General features: G+C 39.7%; 1 protein-coding gene across 1 annotated transcript in view; it reads left to right on the forward strand.

Moving 5' to 3' along the window:
• The window catches only part of amotl1 (angiomotin like 1), a 111931-nt gene that overhangs the window by 48201 nt on the left and 45570 nt on the right, over window positions 1-18160 (forward strand). Inside the window, 6 exon segments of the mRNA XM_052026757.1 lie at window positions 5073-5220; window positions 6095-6343; window positions 6346-6561; window positions 6564-6590; window positions 6593-7019; window positions 11469-11742. Of these exon segments, the coding sequence (XP_051882717.1) occupies window positions 6154-6343; window positions 6346-6561; window positions 6564-6590; window positions 6593-7019; window positions 11469-11742 (1134 nt within the window). The 5' untranslated portion in view covers window positions 5073-5220; window positions 6095-6153.

Consider the following 18160-nt stretch of genomic DNA (forward strand, 5'->3'; position numbering starts at 1 on the left):
ATTGTTCACTGCTGAACCCGACTACTTGCCTGACCTCGGGCTACAATCCTTCCAAATTGTGAAAATGTGCAGTTGAAATTTACACTGAAGGGTTCACCCATGTAACAATCATCAGTGGCCTGTTGCAACATCAATTTAATGTACCAATAATGGCCTGTTTTGTATTTATGCTGCCACCAATCTTCATTCCACCCTTCTAACCATATCAGTATATTCTCCTATTCCCCTTTGCTATTCTAATCTTCCCTAAAATGCCTCAACTATTACCAGTGGTAACGCGTTCCAGCTTTTGCTGGTCTTTAACAACATAAGGTTCTCCTGAATTCTTATTGGGTTTATTAGCGATTGACTTTTATGATTTCCAATTTTGGATTCTCTATAAATGAAAAGATTTGCTCTACATACCTCAGTAGAGTTAGATCCTATCTTAGCATTCACTTTTTAAGAGAAAATTGCTCTGGCCTGCCACCTTCATAGACATTCCCTTTGGATTGAGGATGACTTGCTATACCATAATTTTGTGGGTTCTAAGATGTCTAAATCCACAGTCAATCCATAGTCAACAATTCAGGAATAGCTTCTTCCCCTCCGCCATCAGATTTCTGAATGCTCCATGAACCCATGAACACCACCTTGTTATTCCTTTTCTTTTTGCACTATTTATTAATTTTTGTAATTTATAGTAATTTCATGCCTTTTCTACTGTACTGCTGCCACAAAGCAACAAACTTCATGTCATATAAGTCAATGATAATATTCTGATTCTGACAGAGACCCACAGACTCTTCCATAAATGGTACAGGAAGTGGCTGACAGAGTGGGCTGGTGGGTAGTTTGTGAGGTAATGTGCTCCTTCTGACACTTACACAGGGCCCAATGGCCTTGAGGTTCTTGATACCAAATGTTCCTTTCACACTTTTAGTGGCCATGGGCTGGAGTTCCCAAGAGTTGGTTTGGATATTACACTGCTTCAAGGAAGCTTTGAATGCATCCTTGAATCGTTCTCTCTGTGTGCTGGGAATCTTTTCTCATGACAGAGCTCAGAATAGGCTGTTTTGGGGGGACTGGTGTCAGGTATGTGAATAACTTGGCCAGTCCAGCATAGCTGACAACATAAATAGGGCCCTAATACTAAGGATGTTGTCTGACGGAGGACACTGGTATTGGTTTGCTTAGCATTCCAGTGGATTTTGATGAGATGAGTTTGGTCATATTCTTCCAGAACCTTGAGATGAATGCTGTATGTACTCCAGGTCTCAGAAGGATTTAAGAAGGCAGGGATCACAGCTGCCCAGTAGATCATGAGTTTTACAGCAGGCCTGAGGTCTTGATCTTCAATACCTTTTTCCCTAATTACCCAAAGGCTGTGCTGGTACTTAAGAAGGCAGTGATGAATTTAATCATTGTCAAGAGGAGACTCTTAAGATATGGGAAGTAATACAAATTTTCTGGGGTATCAGGCTATTGGTGGAAAGAAGTGGAGGAAGATTCGTAGATCACCTTAGCCTTGTAGATGCTGAGTGTAAGGCTATCCTCTCCTGCTTTAGTGATCAAGCTGATGATGTCTTGGATTTTAGTCTCTGAGCTTCACAAATGTGAGCATTGTTTGCATATTGCAGCTCAGCATTTGAGGTTCGGGTAGCGTTGATTCTGTAGTGTAGTCACTGTAGATTGAATGGTTTCCCATTATTTCTGATGATTAACTCCAATCCAACAGGCAGTTTGCTGGAGATGAGGTTTTTGGATTTCAGTTATCTCCTTCCCAATATACTGTTTTAAAAAAATGTCCTTTAACCTCTGTTGCATGTTTTAATGATTTGTTTACTTACAGCTCGAGATCTCTTTGCTCCTCTAATGCACTCCAACTTCTGTTAACCAAGCGGTATGTGATTCCCTTCCCCTCAAATGTATCAATGTGCAGATCTGAACATTCTGTCAAAGCGACAAATATCAGCACTAACTTTCATTGTAGGCAATTTATTCCATTAAGGAATTAAATTGCAATTGTTTACTTCAAAATAAACATCATGAAAAGTACTGGTCAAAACACTTTGGCCTCATTTCTGTTATTTCTGATTTTTTTTCCCCACGTACTGCATTGTTCTTACTACTTTTAATTGTTTAAAATGTTAAATAAGATCTTAAATATAAAAAATACTTTGAGGCCACAAAATGATCAATCCACGTACTGATGGAACTTTTTCTGCTTGTGCAACCAGATACTTCTCCAGAAAGCTTCCCCTAGTGTTAAAGACTTTTGCTGTCTGTTGCACTTTCACTTTTGAGTGACGTTCTCGTGTCACTCAAAAAAGCTTTGGAGTACACTATGCCATCGATATTCACAAGGATAGGGACATAGACTTACTATAGGTAGCAAAAATCGCAGATAATTTTAGGGATACGGGCAATGACACCAAAGCTATAGTGACATACAGCAGTCAATTCCTCCATGGATATAACAATCTCTATGTAAGCTTTAGCTTGTATTTTTCAGCACAGTTGCTTTTGATTTACTGCAGCCTTATAGGGAGAAGATTAACTGTGGACTTTTTCTCACCCTTTACAGCTGGTAGCTAGTGGCTGACAAGTAATTCCAGAAAAAAATATCAGTAGAATGCATTTACCCCATTAAAATTTGCAGAAAGAATTGATTTAATAAAATTGACAGCCTCAAACCTTATCAAACCTGTTATCAAAACTAATTTCTCAGCCAATTCAAGGGCATAGTGAAGACAGTACTGTTTCTTAATTTTGGCTTCAAATTTGGTTATTTCTGTTTTCCAGAATTTTGTTTTGATCTTTTTTTACCACTGTTCTTGGTAATTTCTGCTCTTAATGGCTCAATTTCTAAATGAACTTCTCCTCTTTCGGATGAAACTCTGTCTAGTTTTCATGCTCTTTGACCTGTACCACTCCTGATGGCAGCTGAACTTTTGATTTCAACATTTTTGTAAACATTACTATTACTGTTCCTATTTTTAATTTCAAATTTTAAACATTTTGAATTCTCTTCACAATGAAGTAGTTTGGCATCCCAGGTAGTTGCCATCAATTCTACGGTCTTGGCTTGGCAGCATTGTTTAGTTTCTGCAGAAGCTGGTTGCTAACAAGAACAAGAGTATCAGCTGTATACTGTACTTCTCTGCTGGTTCAGTTTTGTTGATACAAGCAGAGTGAAGCACGCATCGCAAAAAATTTCTACCAAAGATGAGGGACATTGGAATGTGAGGTATTGATCAGTTACTCAAAACAAAATGGAGAAGTTGCTTATTGGTTGCAATCTTTGAGGACACAGTTTCAAAGGCTCATTAGTTCTCATAGCCACCATCAGGCAGGAGGTACAGAAGCCTGAAGTCCCACACCACCAGGTTCAAGAATAGCTACTTCCTTCAACCATTCGGTTCTTGAACCAACTGGCACAACCAGTTTAGCAGCGCTATGACCACTTTGATCACTTTGAACTAAAATGGACTTCGTGTTTTTTTCATTCTAATTGTGTTCTTTCTTGTAAACGTTGTGTATAATTTAATTAGGTTTTTCTTGTGAATGCTGCTTATATGATGCTATGTGCCTGTGATGCTGCTGCAGGTAAGTTTTTCATTGCACCCTGTGCGTACATGTACTTGTGCATATGACAATAAACTCAACTTTGATACTAAGTTTAAATTTCCTTTTAAGGAAAATAGAAGGGGGGAGCTATGCACAGTGCATAGGAATTTGGAGATATTATTAAATTACCAATCTAATTGGGTCAGTGTCTTTAATTTTTGGTGGTATCTAATGGTGAAGAAAATAGGAAGAAAAAATAAAATTCAAGGAATATTGATATTTTGCACTGGATTGGTTTTAAAAGTACAGGAAGAACACAAAGCAAATAAAAATAAGCTAAAAGCCAAATTACTGTTAAATTATACTTCTGTTGTCTTTCTACTATAGTAAAAATCATCAAAAGATAGTATTTACAATGAAGAACCCTAGACAACCCAGTCTTTGTTGCAGACTTGGTGTATTGTTGCTCATAGTTGGAGTAAGGTTAAGTTTTTCTGATCAACAGGCACACCCCTTTTGGTCAACAGCTGTTAAAGGCAAATGCAGATAACTGAAGTACTTGATGTTAACCTGATGGCCATAACAGCTGAAAGTACATTCAGGCTCCAAGCTAGTAGCTAGCTTCACTTCTCCTTGTTTACTGCTGTAACTTTGTCTGACACTTTGAAAGAGAAACAAAGGACTGCAGATGCTGGAATCTAGATGAAAAACACGATGATGCTGGAGGAACTCAGCAGGTCAGGCAGCATCAGTGGGAAAAAGCAGGCGGTCAACGTTTCAGGTCAGGACCCTTCTTCAGGACTGAAGATGGGAAAAGAGGGAAGCCCAATATATAGGAGGGGAAAAGTAGCGCAGTGATAGATGGACAAAGAGGGGAGGCAGGGTGGGCACAAGGTGGTGATAGGTAGATGCAGGTAAGAGACAGTGATAGGCAGATGCGGGGGAGGAGGGGAGAGCAGATCCACTGGGGGATGGGTCAAAGTGAGGGAAAAAAAAGGGGGTAGAAGAAAGGAAGACTAAGAAAAGGAAGACAAGAAGAGGCATGGTTGGGGGTGGGCGTGGGGATTACTTCAAGTGGAAGAATTCACTGTTCATGCTGTTAGGCTTCAAGGTTCCAAGGTGGAAAATGAGGTGCTGTTCCTCCAGTTTGCACTTGGAATTCTCCTAGCAGTGGAGGAGGCCAAGGACTGACATATCTGTGATAGCGTGGGAGGGGGAGTTGAAGTGACTGGCAAGGGGGAGATGCGTAACCACGATCTGTTTTTCCATCCTATATATTGGGCTTCCCCTCTTCCTATCTTCAGCCTGAAGAAGGGTCCTGACCCAAAACGTTGACCGCCTGCTTTTCTCCACCAATGCTGCCTGGCCTGCTGAGTTCCTCCAGCATCATCGTGTGACACTTTGAAATGTGGTATCTGTGGTGGGATTGATATATGTTGGACACAAGACTTTTTTGATCTATCATAGTAGCATATACATATGTGGTATAAAATTGTTAATTGACATTTTCTTTTAATTTTCAGATTCCCTTGATGTACATTACCCTGGTACACCATTTCTGCCTATTAGAACAAAGTGGATATCTGTATGAAACAGGGTTCTTATGGAAAGATTGAACTGTATCATGAGCATTTCCCATTAAACATAGAGAAACTGATGCAACTGAAGAAGGTACCTTTCTGAATGACTTTCACTGATAGCAAGAGTTAAATGAAAATTGAGTTCTGCTTGCTATCAGAAGGGGGTCTGGAAAAATTATTTCTATCCATGAGTGATTCAAGATGTGTGTTTGAAGCTGAAAGCTCAAATTAAACCACTTCTGACCTGCAAATAGTGTGATTATTTCTTTTAAACTTTTAAATTTTAGATGAATTGAGAGAATAGGCAATTTTTAAAGCATATGAATTTTTATTCATATTGAAATATTTAGCAGAGAACTCACTGTTTTCTTATGAACCTGGATTATCTCCCCAGTGTTTTACAGAATAACAGAGGCAATGTATTCCAAAGAACCATTGCATTACATGTCTCCTTTGGACACCCAAAAAAAGGTCTTGCATTTTCCTCATCTTTCATGACACTTCACAGACATTGAAGTATTTTTTGAAGTCTACTTAGTCTTTGTAATATACTGCAAAACACATAGAACAGGGGTGTATAACAAAGTTAGGAAAACATAAATAATCAGGTAATATGTTTTAAAGCAATGATCAGATCCATTTTGCATTTTCAAATAGTGTCATGGGCAGAAAGAGAATTGGTTGAACATTTCAGTTGAAGGACACACTACAATGCAAATGAAGAACCTGCCTAGAATTTGTGCTCAAGTTTCTGCAATGGATTTGTACCCTTAACTTTCTGACTTGTATGAAAATGCTGCTTTTAAGCCAAGGCTGACATTTGCAGCTTATAATTGATTTCAATATACTGCAATATTTGACTGTCCTATGCAGGACAATAACATGCCTTGTATTTGTATTCAAATAAGGCCAACATCTGTATTTTAAGTTATCAAAATATAAATTTTAACAAACTTATTTTCTAGGTAAAGAGCTACTTTTCAGCCGTCCTCCTCAGGACCTCATCAGGGCTCCGAAATTTGAAATGCGAGGTTCAGAGGAAGTAGCAACAGGAAATGTTTTGCAGCGCTTAATTCAGGAGCATTTAAGGTATGGGAATCCAAATGAGAACATGAACTTACTGGCAATACAGCAACAAGCCACAGGGAGTGCAGGACCATCCAACAGCATTGGGAGCACGCACTCTTCTACAGAAAATCTTGTGCAGGAAGATCCACAATGGTCCACCAGTCAGCACGCCAAGAACCTCAAGGGCAAGAGCATCAGGTGGACAACAGTGTGATGGAGAAGCAGGCACGGCTCACTCTAGCACAGCAGAATATCGATGAACTACCAACCTATGAGGAAGCCAAAGCACAATCTCAGTTCTTCAGAGGACAGCAGCAAACAACTGTTGCTCCTGGTTTATATGTTGCTGGAGTCGTCAGTCAGAAACAAGAACTGAGGGGAGACCTACAGTTAACGAGTAAGCTCTGGGCAGGTGCACAAAGATGAAGCACTAAAAGAACTTAAACAAGGTCATGTTCGCTCACTTAGTGAGAGGCTAATGCAACTTTCTTTGGAAAGGAATGGTGTAAAGTCACATCCTGCTGCCTCAAGCAACAGTATTCCTTCCCAACAAAGCAACAAAACCTTCAAGAATGGAGCACAACCATCTCCACAGACCCCCACAAAAGGAGTAGACTCGAGAGGTCCACCTCCAGAATACCCTTTTAAAGCCAGGCAAATATTTCCAACGCTTGATCAGCCTCAAGAGCTTGGGCACTTTTACAATGATGCACCCTCAGGAATTCTTCAGGAATTGCCTAAGCCGTATACCGGTACACTTGCGATTAGACAGGAAGCAACTATTCTAAGATACCAATCACCACCAGAATATGGATCTGCGAGGTAAAAACTGTTCTGCTTATATTTTTAACAAAAATACATGTTGATTCGAAGAAATTGTGAAAGTGTAATATTAGATTCTTTATGATGTGTACAGATTAATTTAATATGGGGTTGTTTTCTGTTCTGTTTTCACTCAGATTTCTAGAAAAAATAGTGGATGTGTAAGATATTGATCCTAACCTGGTGCATGCTTCAGAAATTCAAGAATGTGCCTCATGAGAATTTTAGTCCATTTGGAATGCCAGCATTCATTTAGAGATTTTTGACCTTTTAAATTTCTATCATGTCTGAAAAGAACATTTTGAATTACGTTTTGAATTCACTGATCCTGTATTCCCAGTGAAGACTGTCCTCTGAAAGGTTGGATCAGAGGATTGTCTACAGTACTGCTGTGCCACTTCTTCAGACTGCAGTGCCTACACACACACACACACACACACACACACACACACACACCACACACACACAACACACACACCATGGCAATGCTGGGATTATGTGATTATTGAATTTATGCTTGTAGAACAGAGTGAAGTGGAGATATCGGGAGCAAAAAATAAACTGCTGGAAGAACTCGGTGGGTGAAGCGACATCTGTGGAAGCAAAGGGATGCTTGCCATTTCTGATGCAGGGTCTCAACCTGAATCATCAACCATCCCTTTGCCTTCACAGATACTGCTTGACCTATGAGTTCCAGCAATGATGTCACTGATGAAAATAATGATAGAAGGAATTTGAAATGATGAATTAAGAACATTACACAAGAATAATATTGCTTTAAACATGATTTATCTTTTCCTCCCATCATAAGCCTGAAGTTAACACTAGTTTTCTCTACGTAAGCAAATTATGTTGAATTAATTTTGGAGGTGATTTATATCCCCATTTTCATTCGTTGTTACAGTTATTAGTATGCTAGGTATCAAATGGCAATGAATTAGATATAATATTTTCTGGCTTTTGTACTGATTTTAGAAGTTAAGGAAGTGGCTTTTCAGCACACCAGGTCTATTGGAATAGGTTTGCGTTGACCTAAGCTCCCCAATCACCTACTCTGGACCATGCTTTTCTTTTCGGCATTATCTGGGATATCTTCTTCATTTGTGAGGCTGGCTTGTATTGGCACAACCCAGCAGACAATGCTCAGTTTTGCTGTGGAGATAGCGTGCTATAAGAAAAGTGTTGAGTTTTTGTGTTCTGAACTTCATGTGTCTTGTTTCCTGCTGACCCTATTTGCTTACATTTGGCAAAAGGTGCAGGAAATGGCCACTGGGCATATCAATTATTTTCTAAGTTCATGTTTATAATAGCTTCGACTGTCAGCAACAACATCGTTTAAAGATTTAAAAGTGGCAACTTTTGTGTTTACAATAAGAGTTGGCAGAGGAACATATTTTTAAATGAGCAAAGGGAGTTACATGTGCATTTCTTGTGAGTCCCAGTGAATAAGAGAGGCATTTGTGTGAAAGACGTAAGAGCGATAAGGAATTGGGAGGTCACTAGCAGAAGGGAGGAAGCGATTTGGGGGTGGGAGTTATACTGAAGGAGGTGAAAAGATTGGAAGGGAGGGGGCAATGTTCTTTCAAGTAGCAGTTCAAAATCACAATGTTCAGTGGTGTTTCTCTGCAGCAAGTTGACTGATGCTATATTGCATTGGTGTACTGTTTAATGTAGTGCTGGATTCCTTGGTTCTTCATCCAGTACGCCACAGACTTCATTTGATTACAGTGGAGCCTATCAGTGAACTGGTCCCATTGTTGGTTTGAATATCACCAAGGCATTATGAGGAAAGACCATGGTTTAGGGCCCTCCCATTACTGGACACTGAGGAGCTAGGTCCCATATAATAATCTATGTTTGAGAAAGAAAACATTGATGCTTGTTAATGTGAGGTCAAATATTGTAAGCAGATGTAATGAAATGCAAAGTGGAGTGAATGACAGCAGAAGAATGTCCCATATTGTGTAATTGTAAATTTTATGAATAAAGTGTATTTTTTTAGAATAAACTATTTTTTCGGTGGGAAGAAATGTAGGTTTGATAGGGCCACTGTACTTGTCAGGTGTACTAGTTGTCTCAGGTTAAGTTTGCAGACTTTCAAACCGAAAAGCTGGGGAATCCTGTGGAACTCTGCACTGCTGCATTGCAGTTAATGAGGAGTCCATCAGTGCAGACCAGATTGAGACTGGAGCGGAAGGTTGCACTTGAGCCTGTGCTCGGGAGGCCCAAGCTTCCATTGAGTTCAGTGCATAAAAGTTGGCAGATCCACACATCTAACTTTTCAACAGAAGGTTGGCCTTATTAGTTCAGTAACCATTGTCAATCCATCTTCTTAAGCATCTAAGCCACGAAGATTCAGAAACACTGTCAATATCATTCATTTGTTATCTTCCAGACAGCATTTATAGCTGAGAAATCCTGTATCTCAGAGGTGGTACTTAATTTCAGCCTGTAACAACAGCATGTTTTTATATAACAAGCTTCTGTACCCACCAATCCTATTCTCGGCCAGGTATTTTAGAAATCCTACAGTAAACCAATCACTAATCATATCAGCTTTATTGTAAGCCTTGCTTAAGAGTTGTTAATTCTATACTTGAAAATAGTCTGTTATATCTACATAATTTATGCCTCTTGGCATTTAACTGTTGCATAACTGTGGAACACGCCCTGTTGTGATTTCCCCATAATATGCCTTCCTGCTCAAAAAATATTGCATGGAGAATACAGAACAATATTCAGCCTTAAGAGGTGCCAGCACACTTTATAAATCAACTAACTGTCCTATTTTGAAAATAATTTAAGAGAGAGCTTAAAACCAGCATAGTGTCAATGTTCAAAGGTAGTTTGTAAAGATGAAAATTAATATCTGTAGTGCACCTCTTTGTTATTGAGATATCAGTGAACATAAGCACATGGTGTTTATATTACAAAAAAAACACTATTTGGCCAACAGTTATGTCATTTTTGCTGTGGAAATTTCCAGAATATAGAGTAAGCTACAGTAGCAAGTCAAAATACTCTTCCAATGCTGGGACTAATGTGTTGCAAACTTAAAATCTGGCATGTAGCCATGATTTGCTGGGCTGACCATACTAAACACTATCCTAAAGAAACAGAAAATGTTCTGTTCTCCAGACTTCATTCCTTAGTGCAAGTACAAACAATCTGATTGTTCACCAGTTCTACAGCAAAGTCTAATCAATGTTCTTGGTAACTCCCTCAAGAAAGGGGAAAAAGTTCTTGCACCAAATTATTTGGCTTCCTGGTGACTTTTTTTAAAAAAAAAGAATCTCTCAGAAGATTTGGATTACATTTGAATTTTTAAAAAAGCTGCCTAAATACCTTTTAAAGAAGAGCAATATATAATAAAATACAAAGGAAATTTTCAAAAGTAAAGAAAGAGTTGAGTTAGTTGTTAGTTGGCCCATAACTACAAGAATTCCTTCGCTTTCAGGAGCAGCTGATTGAATTACATGAAAATTAAATCAACAAGAAATTTTAAAACACAAAGAACCTTTTAAGTGAATGTGTATCTACAACATTCTTTTACCCTTTTTTTGCAAGATATTAATATGGGGGAAAAAAATAAAGCCTAAACCAATGAAAAATACAGATTGAGAAATGAACTGAATGGAAAATATAATAATGTTTGGAATTGTTTGCCAGAAGGAATATGAAATATTGGTTAATTTAAAAGGTGTTTAAATGACCAACTGTTCCACTTGAAGAGTTGGCAGACCTTGTACTCAAAAGTTTAATTTAGTAGCAGTATTTACAAATGACAGGAGATTTCAAGAACTGCAATGTGATGGCTTGCACTGGGCACTCTGCAGCACAAGCTTTTGAGTGACTGGTGGTTGCAAACTAGTTTTTCTATATTCCAGCAATTGGGCTTGACCTGAGTATTTCTGAAAGTGATTAGAGGGGTGGGTTAATGGTTAATCATTTTTAATAGGAATAATCAGGAGAGAATATTTATTTTTTTAAGACTAACAATTCTGTCATATTGCAGAGAACATTGAAGTCATAATACTGTCCGCGATGAGGCAGAGATAGCAAACTGGGCCTATATGGTGAATATAATAGCCAAATTGTAGAATCTGGATTTTGTAGTGATTATGGCTAATCTGAGAGTGTTTTGAATCTGACAATTCTGTCAAGTAACATTTGCCAAATGGACTCCATATACATTAAGATGTGATACCAGGTCACAAGAGTATATTGGGTTGGGTGATCAAATGCTTGGTCAAAGAGGGAGGTTTTGAGGAACATCGTGAAGAAAGAATGGCAGAAAGCTTTAGGAAGGGAATTCTAGAGTTTTGTTATTAGCTACATAGTCATAACCATCCACATGTCCGACGCAGCTAGATGCATTATGAAGTGTGCTGCTTCATGCACTTGTATTAATTTTATTTTTGTTGTGATGATTGCTTTGTTTTTTTCCAGACAATGCCAGGCATTTTGTCAACCACAACCATTGCAACACCACAGCCCCATGTCTTCCCAGAGCTCCTTGGAAAAGAATCAGTTGCAACTTGCAATAATACAGCCTACTTCTCCCCAGCCCCAGCCATCATCTGTGTCAAACCAGCAACTTTCAGTTGACGCTGTTTCAATTGTGGCACGTGCACAGCAGATGGTGGAGATGTTATCAGAAGAAAACCGTGCCCTGCGCCAGGAACTGGATGGTTTTTGTGAAAAAACTGCAAAGCTACAAAAGGTACTGTGGTTCTTTTGTTCTTTCAGATTGACGGCAAGCCAAGTTTCAAGGGTAGTTCATTGTTAAGGTATTTCTAGCAGTTGCTAGCCATATGACTTGTTCTGTTATATAACCAATTTCTAAAAGTAACATTATTGCCGTCATTAGGTCAAAGGAACAGATGATATAGTTAATATAAATAAAAGCTGCATAACAAGAAAACCAAAACCTAAACATATGTCTTGATTTTAGCAATTTTTTTCTTTATATTGCAAGAATAAGCAAAATTATGTTGTGAACATAGCCCTGGTGTTGAATCCTGCTCAAGAGGAATGAGCTTAATCAGGTGTGACAGTACTTTGTCTGAGTTACAGTACTCAATTTTTCAGTCACAGCTGATGATTCTATTTTTCTACTCAATTCAGTACTACTTCAAGGCTACTCGGCACTTTCTCAGCATATCCAGTCAATTTGTTCACAGGCAAATGCATGCATATGGCTATCAAAAAACAAGCTGCTAGAGGAACTCAGTGGGTCATCTGTGGAGAAAAATTGACAGTTGATGTTTTGAGTCAAGATCCTTCACCTGGACTGAAAAAACAGTGGGGAAGATAGCATACCACACTACACCTTCTCCCACCCTGTCTCTCATCAGGATGCCACCCCTTTTTCTCAGTTTCTCTATCTCCGCTGCATCTGCTTTCGAGATGAGACCTTCCACTCCACCACATCTCAGATGTTCACCTTTTTCAGGAAGCATGGCTTTTCCCCCACCTCTGTGATTGATGGAGCCCTCACCCACATCTCCTGCATTACACACACATCTGGTCTCACCCCACCTCCCCCAAAACAGAGAGAGTTCTATTGGTCTTTGCCTTTCACCTCACCAGCCTCTGCATTCCAGCAAGTTATTCTTTGACATTTTTGCCAGCTGCAGTGTGATCACACTACCAACCCTCCCCACTCCTTTCTGCTTTCTCTCTGTGACTCCCTGGTTCACTCGTCCGTTCGCCTCTTCAGGCACTTTCCCCTACAACCGAAGAAGGTGTAACACCTCTTCCTTCACCACCATCTGGGGATCTAAACAGCCCTTCCAGGTGAGGCAAGGATTCACATGCACCACCTCCTTGACTATTGCATTCAGTGCTCTTGATTTGGCCTCCTCTACGTCAGTGAGACTAAGCACAGACTTAGGCAACTGTTTTGCCAAGCACCTGTGCTCCGTCCACAGTGGCCATCTGGAGCTCCCGGTTGCAAGCCATTTTAATTCCTATTCCCATACTGACCTGTTCGTCCTCAACCTCCTGCACTGCCAGGGTGAGGCCAAACACAAACTAGAAGAACAGCACCTCATAGTCTTCCTGGGAAGTCTACAACCTGACAGTGTGAACACTGAATTCTCCACCTTTAGGTAACCTGCTCCATCTCCGTCCTTTTGTCTCTCCTTTTGATGAACCCTCGTCCTCTCACACAGACCCTTCTTTCCAAAACCACTCCCAGCCCCCTATCACCCAGTTCATTTGCCCTCCCCCACTGACTCCATCTAGTCACCACCCACACAGTCTTACCACTGGGTTCCCACCCCCCACTGTTCCCATCTGCCCACCTTCCCTCCCTTATTTGGCTCCACTCTTCACCTTCCTTTCTTATCCGATTTCATAATCGGCAGCCTTTTGTTGCCTCCCACGTATTGCCTCCCAGCCTCTGCTCTCTCTCCCAATCAACCTCTCCTCACCTGGTTATACATTTTCCTTGCCTTGCTCCACCCTTTCCCCTCCCCTCTTTATACTGGCTATCACCCCTCTACTCTTTCAGTCCAGATGAAGGGTCTCAACCCAGAACATTGACTATTTCCCTCCAGATGCTGCGCGACGTGCTGAGTTTCTCCATCAGCTTGTTTTTTGTTCCAGATTCCAGCATCTGCAGTTGCTTGCGTCTCCCTGTGGTTGTCGTGCCCAAGGACAAAATAGCATTAATTCAATGGCTCCAAAGTGGACTTCCAGCTCAATAGGGGACATCTGCAGTTGCTAGTAGCCTTAGAAATAAGGGCCGTGGATCTTTGAAGTACTCAAAATGTACTGCATTCTTACAGCTACCTAAGTCCTCCATATTGGTATTGGTTTATTATTGTCACTTGGACCAAGGTACAGTGGAAAAACTTGTCTTGCATACAGTTCTTACAGATCAATTCATTACACAGGTGCATTAAGGTAGCACAGGGTAAAAACAATAACAGAATACAGGGTAAAGTGTCACAGCTACAGGGAGGTGCATTGCAGGTAGACAATAAGGTGCAAGGTCATAACAAGGTAGATAGTGAGAATTACCATCACTCCTCTCAAAGGGTTCCATGAATTGACAAGGCTCGTTGCTTACTTTTCTGTAAGCTGGTCCTGGATGACTCCCATCATTGATGAGCAGCTGTTAAGACCGGACTTCTATCTAGCTGCTTTATGCTATTATGCTCCCATCTGCACTTGCTCCTCCTCATGTGGATGTTGGCAGATGGAATTTAATCTCCACAAGTGCAAGGTGATACAGTTTGGGAAGTCAGATAGGGGTAGGACATGTACAGTAACTGGCAGGGTACTAAGGAATGTTAATGAACAGAGACCTAGGGGTCCAAATCCATAGTCCCTGAAAGTGGCAACAGAGGATAGGGTGGAGAAAAGGCATATAGCCTACTTGCATTCATAGATCGGGGCACAGAGTATAAGACTTGGGACATTACATTGCAAATTTACAAAACGCTGGTTCGGCAGTTCTGGTCACCACATGATAGGAAGCATGTGATTGTGCTGGAGAGAATGCAGAGGATTCACTAGGATGTTGCCTGGATTGAAGTTTTAGTTATGGGGATGGGCTGGGCTCGTTTTCCCAGAAGCGAAGGAGGGTGAGGGGTGACCTGGTAGGAGTATATAAGATTATGAGAGGCATAAATAGGGGAGATGGTCAAAATCTTTTTCCCACGTTAGGGGCATCGAAAACAAAAGGGCTTAGTTTTAAGATGAGAGGTGGGAGACTTAAAGGGATCTAAAGGGCAAATTTGTTTATGTTGTGAGTGGTTGATGTCTGGAATGTGCTGCCAGAGGAGGCGGTGGAATCAGATACAATTATTACCCTTTTATATATAAAAAAACATTTAGACAGCCGCTTAAATAGGTGAGATGTAGAAGGATGCGGACCAAATGCAGGCAAATGGGATTAGAGTAGACGGGCATAAAGGTCAGCATGGACATGGCAGGCCGTGTCTGTATGTGGTCTATGACTCTGATCAATATAGCAAAGGAAAAAAAAATCAGCCTCTGTTGATGTTTCTGATTGGAAACATCCATCAATGTGAATCGGCAAAAGGGGCAGATGTTGATAAAGAGAAGTAGTTCCACGTCATCATCTTCCTTCAGGAAAGGAGGCAGATGGGGGTGAAACTAGGAGGTCATAGATTCTGATGAAGTCCATTTGTAAATTGTATATTAATGTTTTGATCTGGTATCTTTCATTCTGAAGAATAAACGAGTATAATCATTCCTCCTGCATACTTTGAATTCTCTGTGTATATCTGTTTAATATAGTACTAATAAATAGAATGTCAAGGTGCAAGAAAACTTCATGAAACCCATTAAACAGGGTAATTTGTAACTGTCAGAGTTTTGAATATATGCCAACCACCTCACCAAAAAGGCAAAGCTGATAATTTTAAATATAAACTAATCATTTAATCTGTCATTTGTCAATTAGTACAAATCTGTGTAAAACTTTATCTTCCTCTGTTTACTCCATCAGTAATACAACCTTAATCCATCAAAGTATTATGAAAATTTCTCCATTTTCAAAAGCAACTTTAAAATGTGCTTTCTTTTTTCTTTTAGAAACCTGACTCTTAAATTCCTGCCTAGTATCCAGTTTTCGTCTTTTTTTCCTCCACCTATCCCCTGTTACTCTCCTAAACCATGAAGTAGTTTAGCTATCAGGTGCAGATTATTAATGCTACCTGCTATAATTTAGCATTTTTGATTATTTAGTAAAAACTGTGCCAAATAATGGACTTTTCCTCCCACTTTTCTGCTTAGGCCACATTAATTAACTGCACTTACCATATACCTGTGTCAGTTCTGCTTTTATATGTACCAAACTATTACTGAGCTGTAATCGATATATGGAAAACATTTAGGCTCTTATAATAAAGTCAGTGAAAAATGATTCTTGTACACTCTCACAACTATGTTCTACAGTTTACATGTTCATGTTGTTTTCTTATCAAAGAGAATTGAGTCCTGATTTTTTTTGTGGTATCATGAACCATGCTCAATCCAAAAAACAAATATCAAGAGTGTACAAAATTATGAGGGGCATAGATTGGGTGAATGCACGCAGTCTTTTTCAGAGGGTTGGGGAGTCGAGAACTAGAGGGCGTAGATTTAAGGTGAGAGGGGAGAGATTTAATAGGAACTTGATGGGCAACTTTTTCACCCAGAGAGTGGTCAGTATATGGAATGAGCTGCCAGAGGAAGTGGTTGAGGCAGGTACATTAACAACATTTTAAAGGTGCTTGGACAGGTACATAGATAGGAAAGGTTTAGAGGGATATAGGTGAAACGCAGGCAAATGGGACTAGATTAGATGGGAATCTTGGTCAGTGTGGACCAGTTGGGCCGAAGGGCATGTTTCCATGCTGTATGACTCTAATTGTTTTCTACTAGATTATAACTAAGCCCTGCTAAAGAGTGGAGCACCAATGTTTTCAGATAACACTCTTTACTGCACAAGGTGAAAACAACATTTTTTTCCACATAAAGTTAATGGGATGCAGTATGGCTTTGATTGTGGGATAGGGTAAGACATTCAAGCAGCCAATAGTTGATGTCCAATTCCATTGAGATCAAAATCGGCAAGAATGCTAAACTGATTATGTGATTTCAGATATTACCCAATTTATACTGTTGGTTGTGTAACTAATTATTCACAGTAAAAGTGTGTCAAAGGCATTTGTATCCATTAAGCAGCAAAAACAAGTCAGAGCTGAATTTCCCATCTAGGAAATGACTTCTCATTTTGAAAATTGTATTTGTATACAGAATCTATTTCACTTTCATTCTAATTACATCTCCAGCTTGGATGGATTTGGACATTTCCTTGATGTTTTCTGCTTCTCCATCTCTGGAGCAAATGAAATGATGCTGGATGTTGTTAAATTTGCAAGTATTTTATACCCCTGAAGATACAACTTACAAGATTATGCCTTGTCCATACCTTATCGGGTATGACAAATCTAGCTAGGGAAAGTAATATCTTAAGGATGCATAAAACCAGGACTCTGTTAACATGCATCTCAGATTTATTTGCCTATTTCAGGACCTTGTTGCCTTGTTGCAAGATACTCAAATGTACTTCAAACTGCTGGAGTGAAAGACATTCTCATGACTAGTATGTTTTCAGCTGTGTGGGTTTACCTACCAAACTCTTCTATTTGCAATAACAGGGAGAGAACAGTACAAAGGAGAGTACCAGATAACTGTATGAAGATAACACAAAACTACAGCTGTTGTCCACCATAACTGAGCCGTAGATCTTGCAGATATTAGTGACCATGATGAATCATGGTTTCATCACTCATTTCACTAAAAAAAGAATAAATGGGTTGGGGTAGGATTAGTGTAAAAGTGGGTGCTTGATGGTCAATGTAGACTGGGTGGGCCAAAGGGCCTGTTTCTGTGCTGTAAGGTCTTGAATTATGTCTCGTTCTACATTATGACATAAAGTCCGTATCCATTCTCCAAATACCATTGCCAGTGCATGTGTCAAATTGTGTGCTTTTTAAATTTAAGCAAATATTAGGAAGAATTTCTTTCCTCAAAGAGATGATAGAAATGATCTGACCAGACAGTACAGCAGGGTCATTCAAAATGCAGTTGAATTCAAGGTTAGGTGAGTTGATATGAGTAGAAGTGTGCTCTAATTGGCTGGTTGTTTTTTTTTTGCTCTCGAGTTGTCTATTTGTACATTCTGTGCTCTGATAGCTGGGATAATAAGTGCATTGCACATATTTGCAACTAGGTATTTGAAGTTGTTACCCAAAAGCGTGATGATTTTTTTTCTTGCTGCTTTTGCTCATGTTCACTGAGAGAATTGTATTTGGTGTACCTGGACCCTGGGCTAAGGAGTGGGTGAATGAAAAGTCGGTCATGTTTTTCTGTGACTATCAAGTATCTCTTAAGAAAAGACACATGTGGCACAGGCAATCTACTCTGCAATTTTACATTTTCTTCAGAGGAGGAGCTAGAAGAGCCATTTCACTTTCTGCATCTGAAACCTCTAAGGACTTAGGTCTTCCTCACTATTTGAATACCAACAATGATGCAAGCCATTTTATACCAGGATCAGCATCCATGACCAGAGAGTGTCATGTTCTACTTACTGTATGCAGCTTATTAGTGATGGG

The sequence above is a fragment of the Pristis pectinata genome, chromosome 11 (genome assembly GCF_009764475.1).
Source record: "Pristis pectinata isolate sPriPec2 chromosome 11, sPriPec2.1.pri, whole genome shotgun sequence".
Classification (NCBI taxonomy): Eukaryota; Metazoa; Chordata; class Chondrichthyes; order Rhinopristiformes; family Pristidae; genus Pristis; species Pristis pectinata.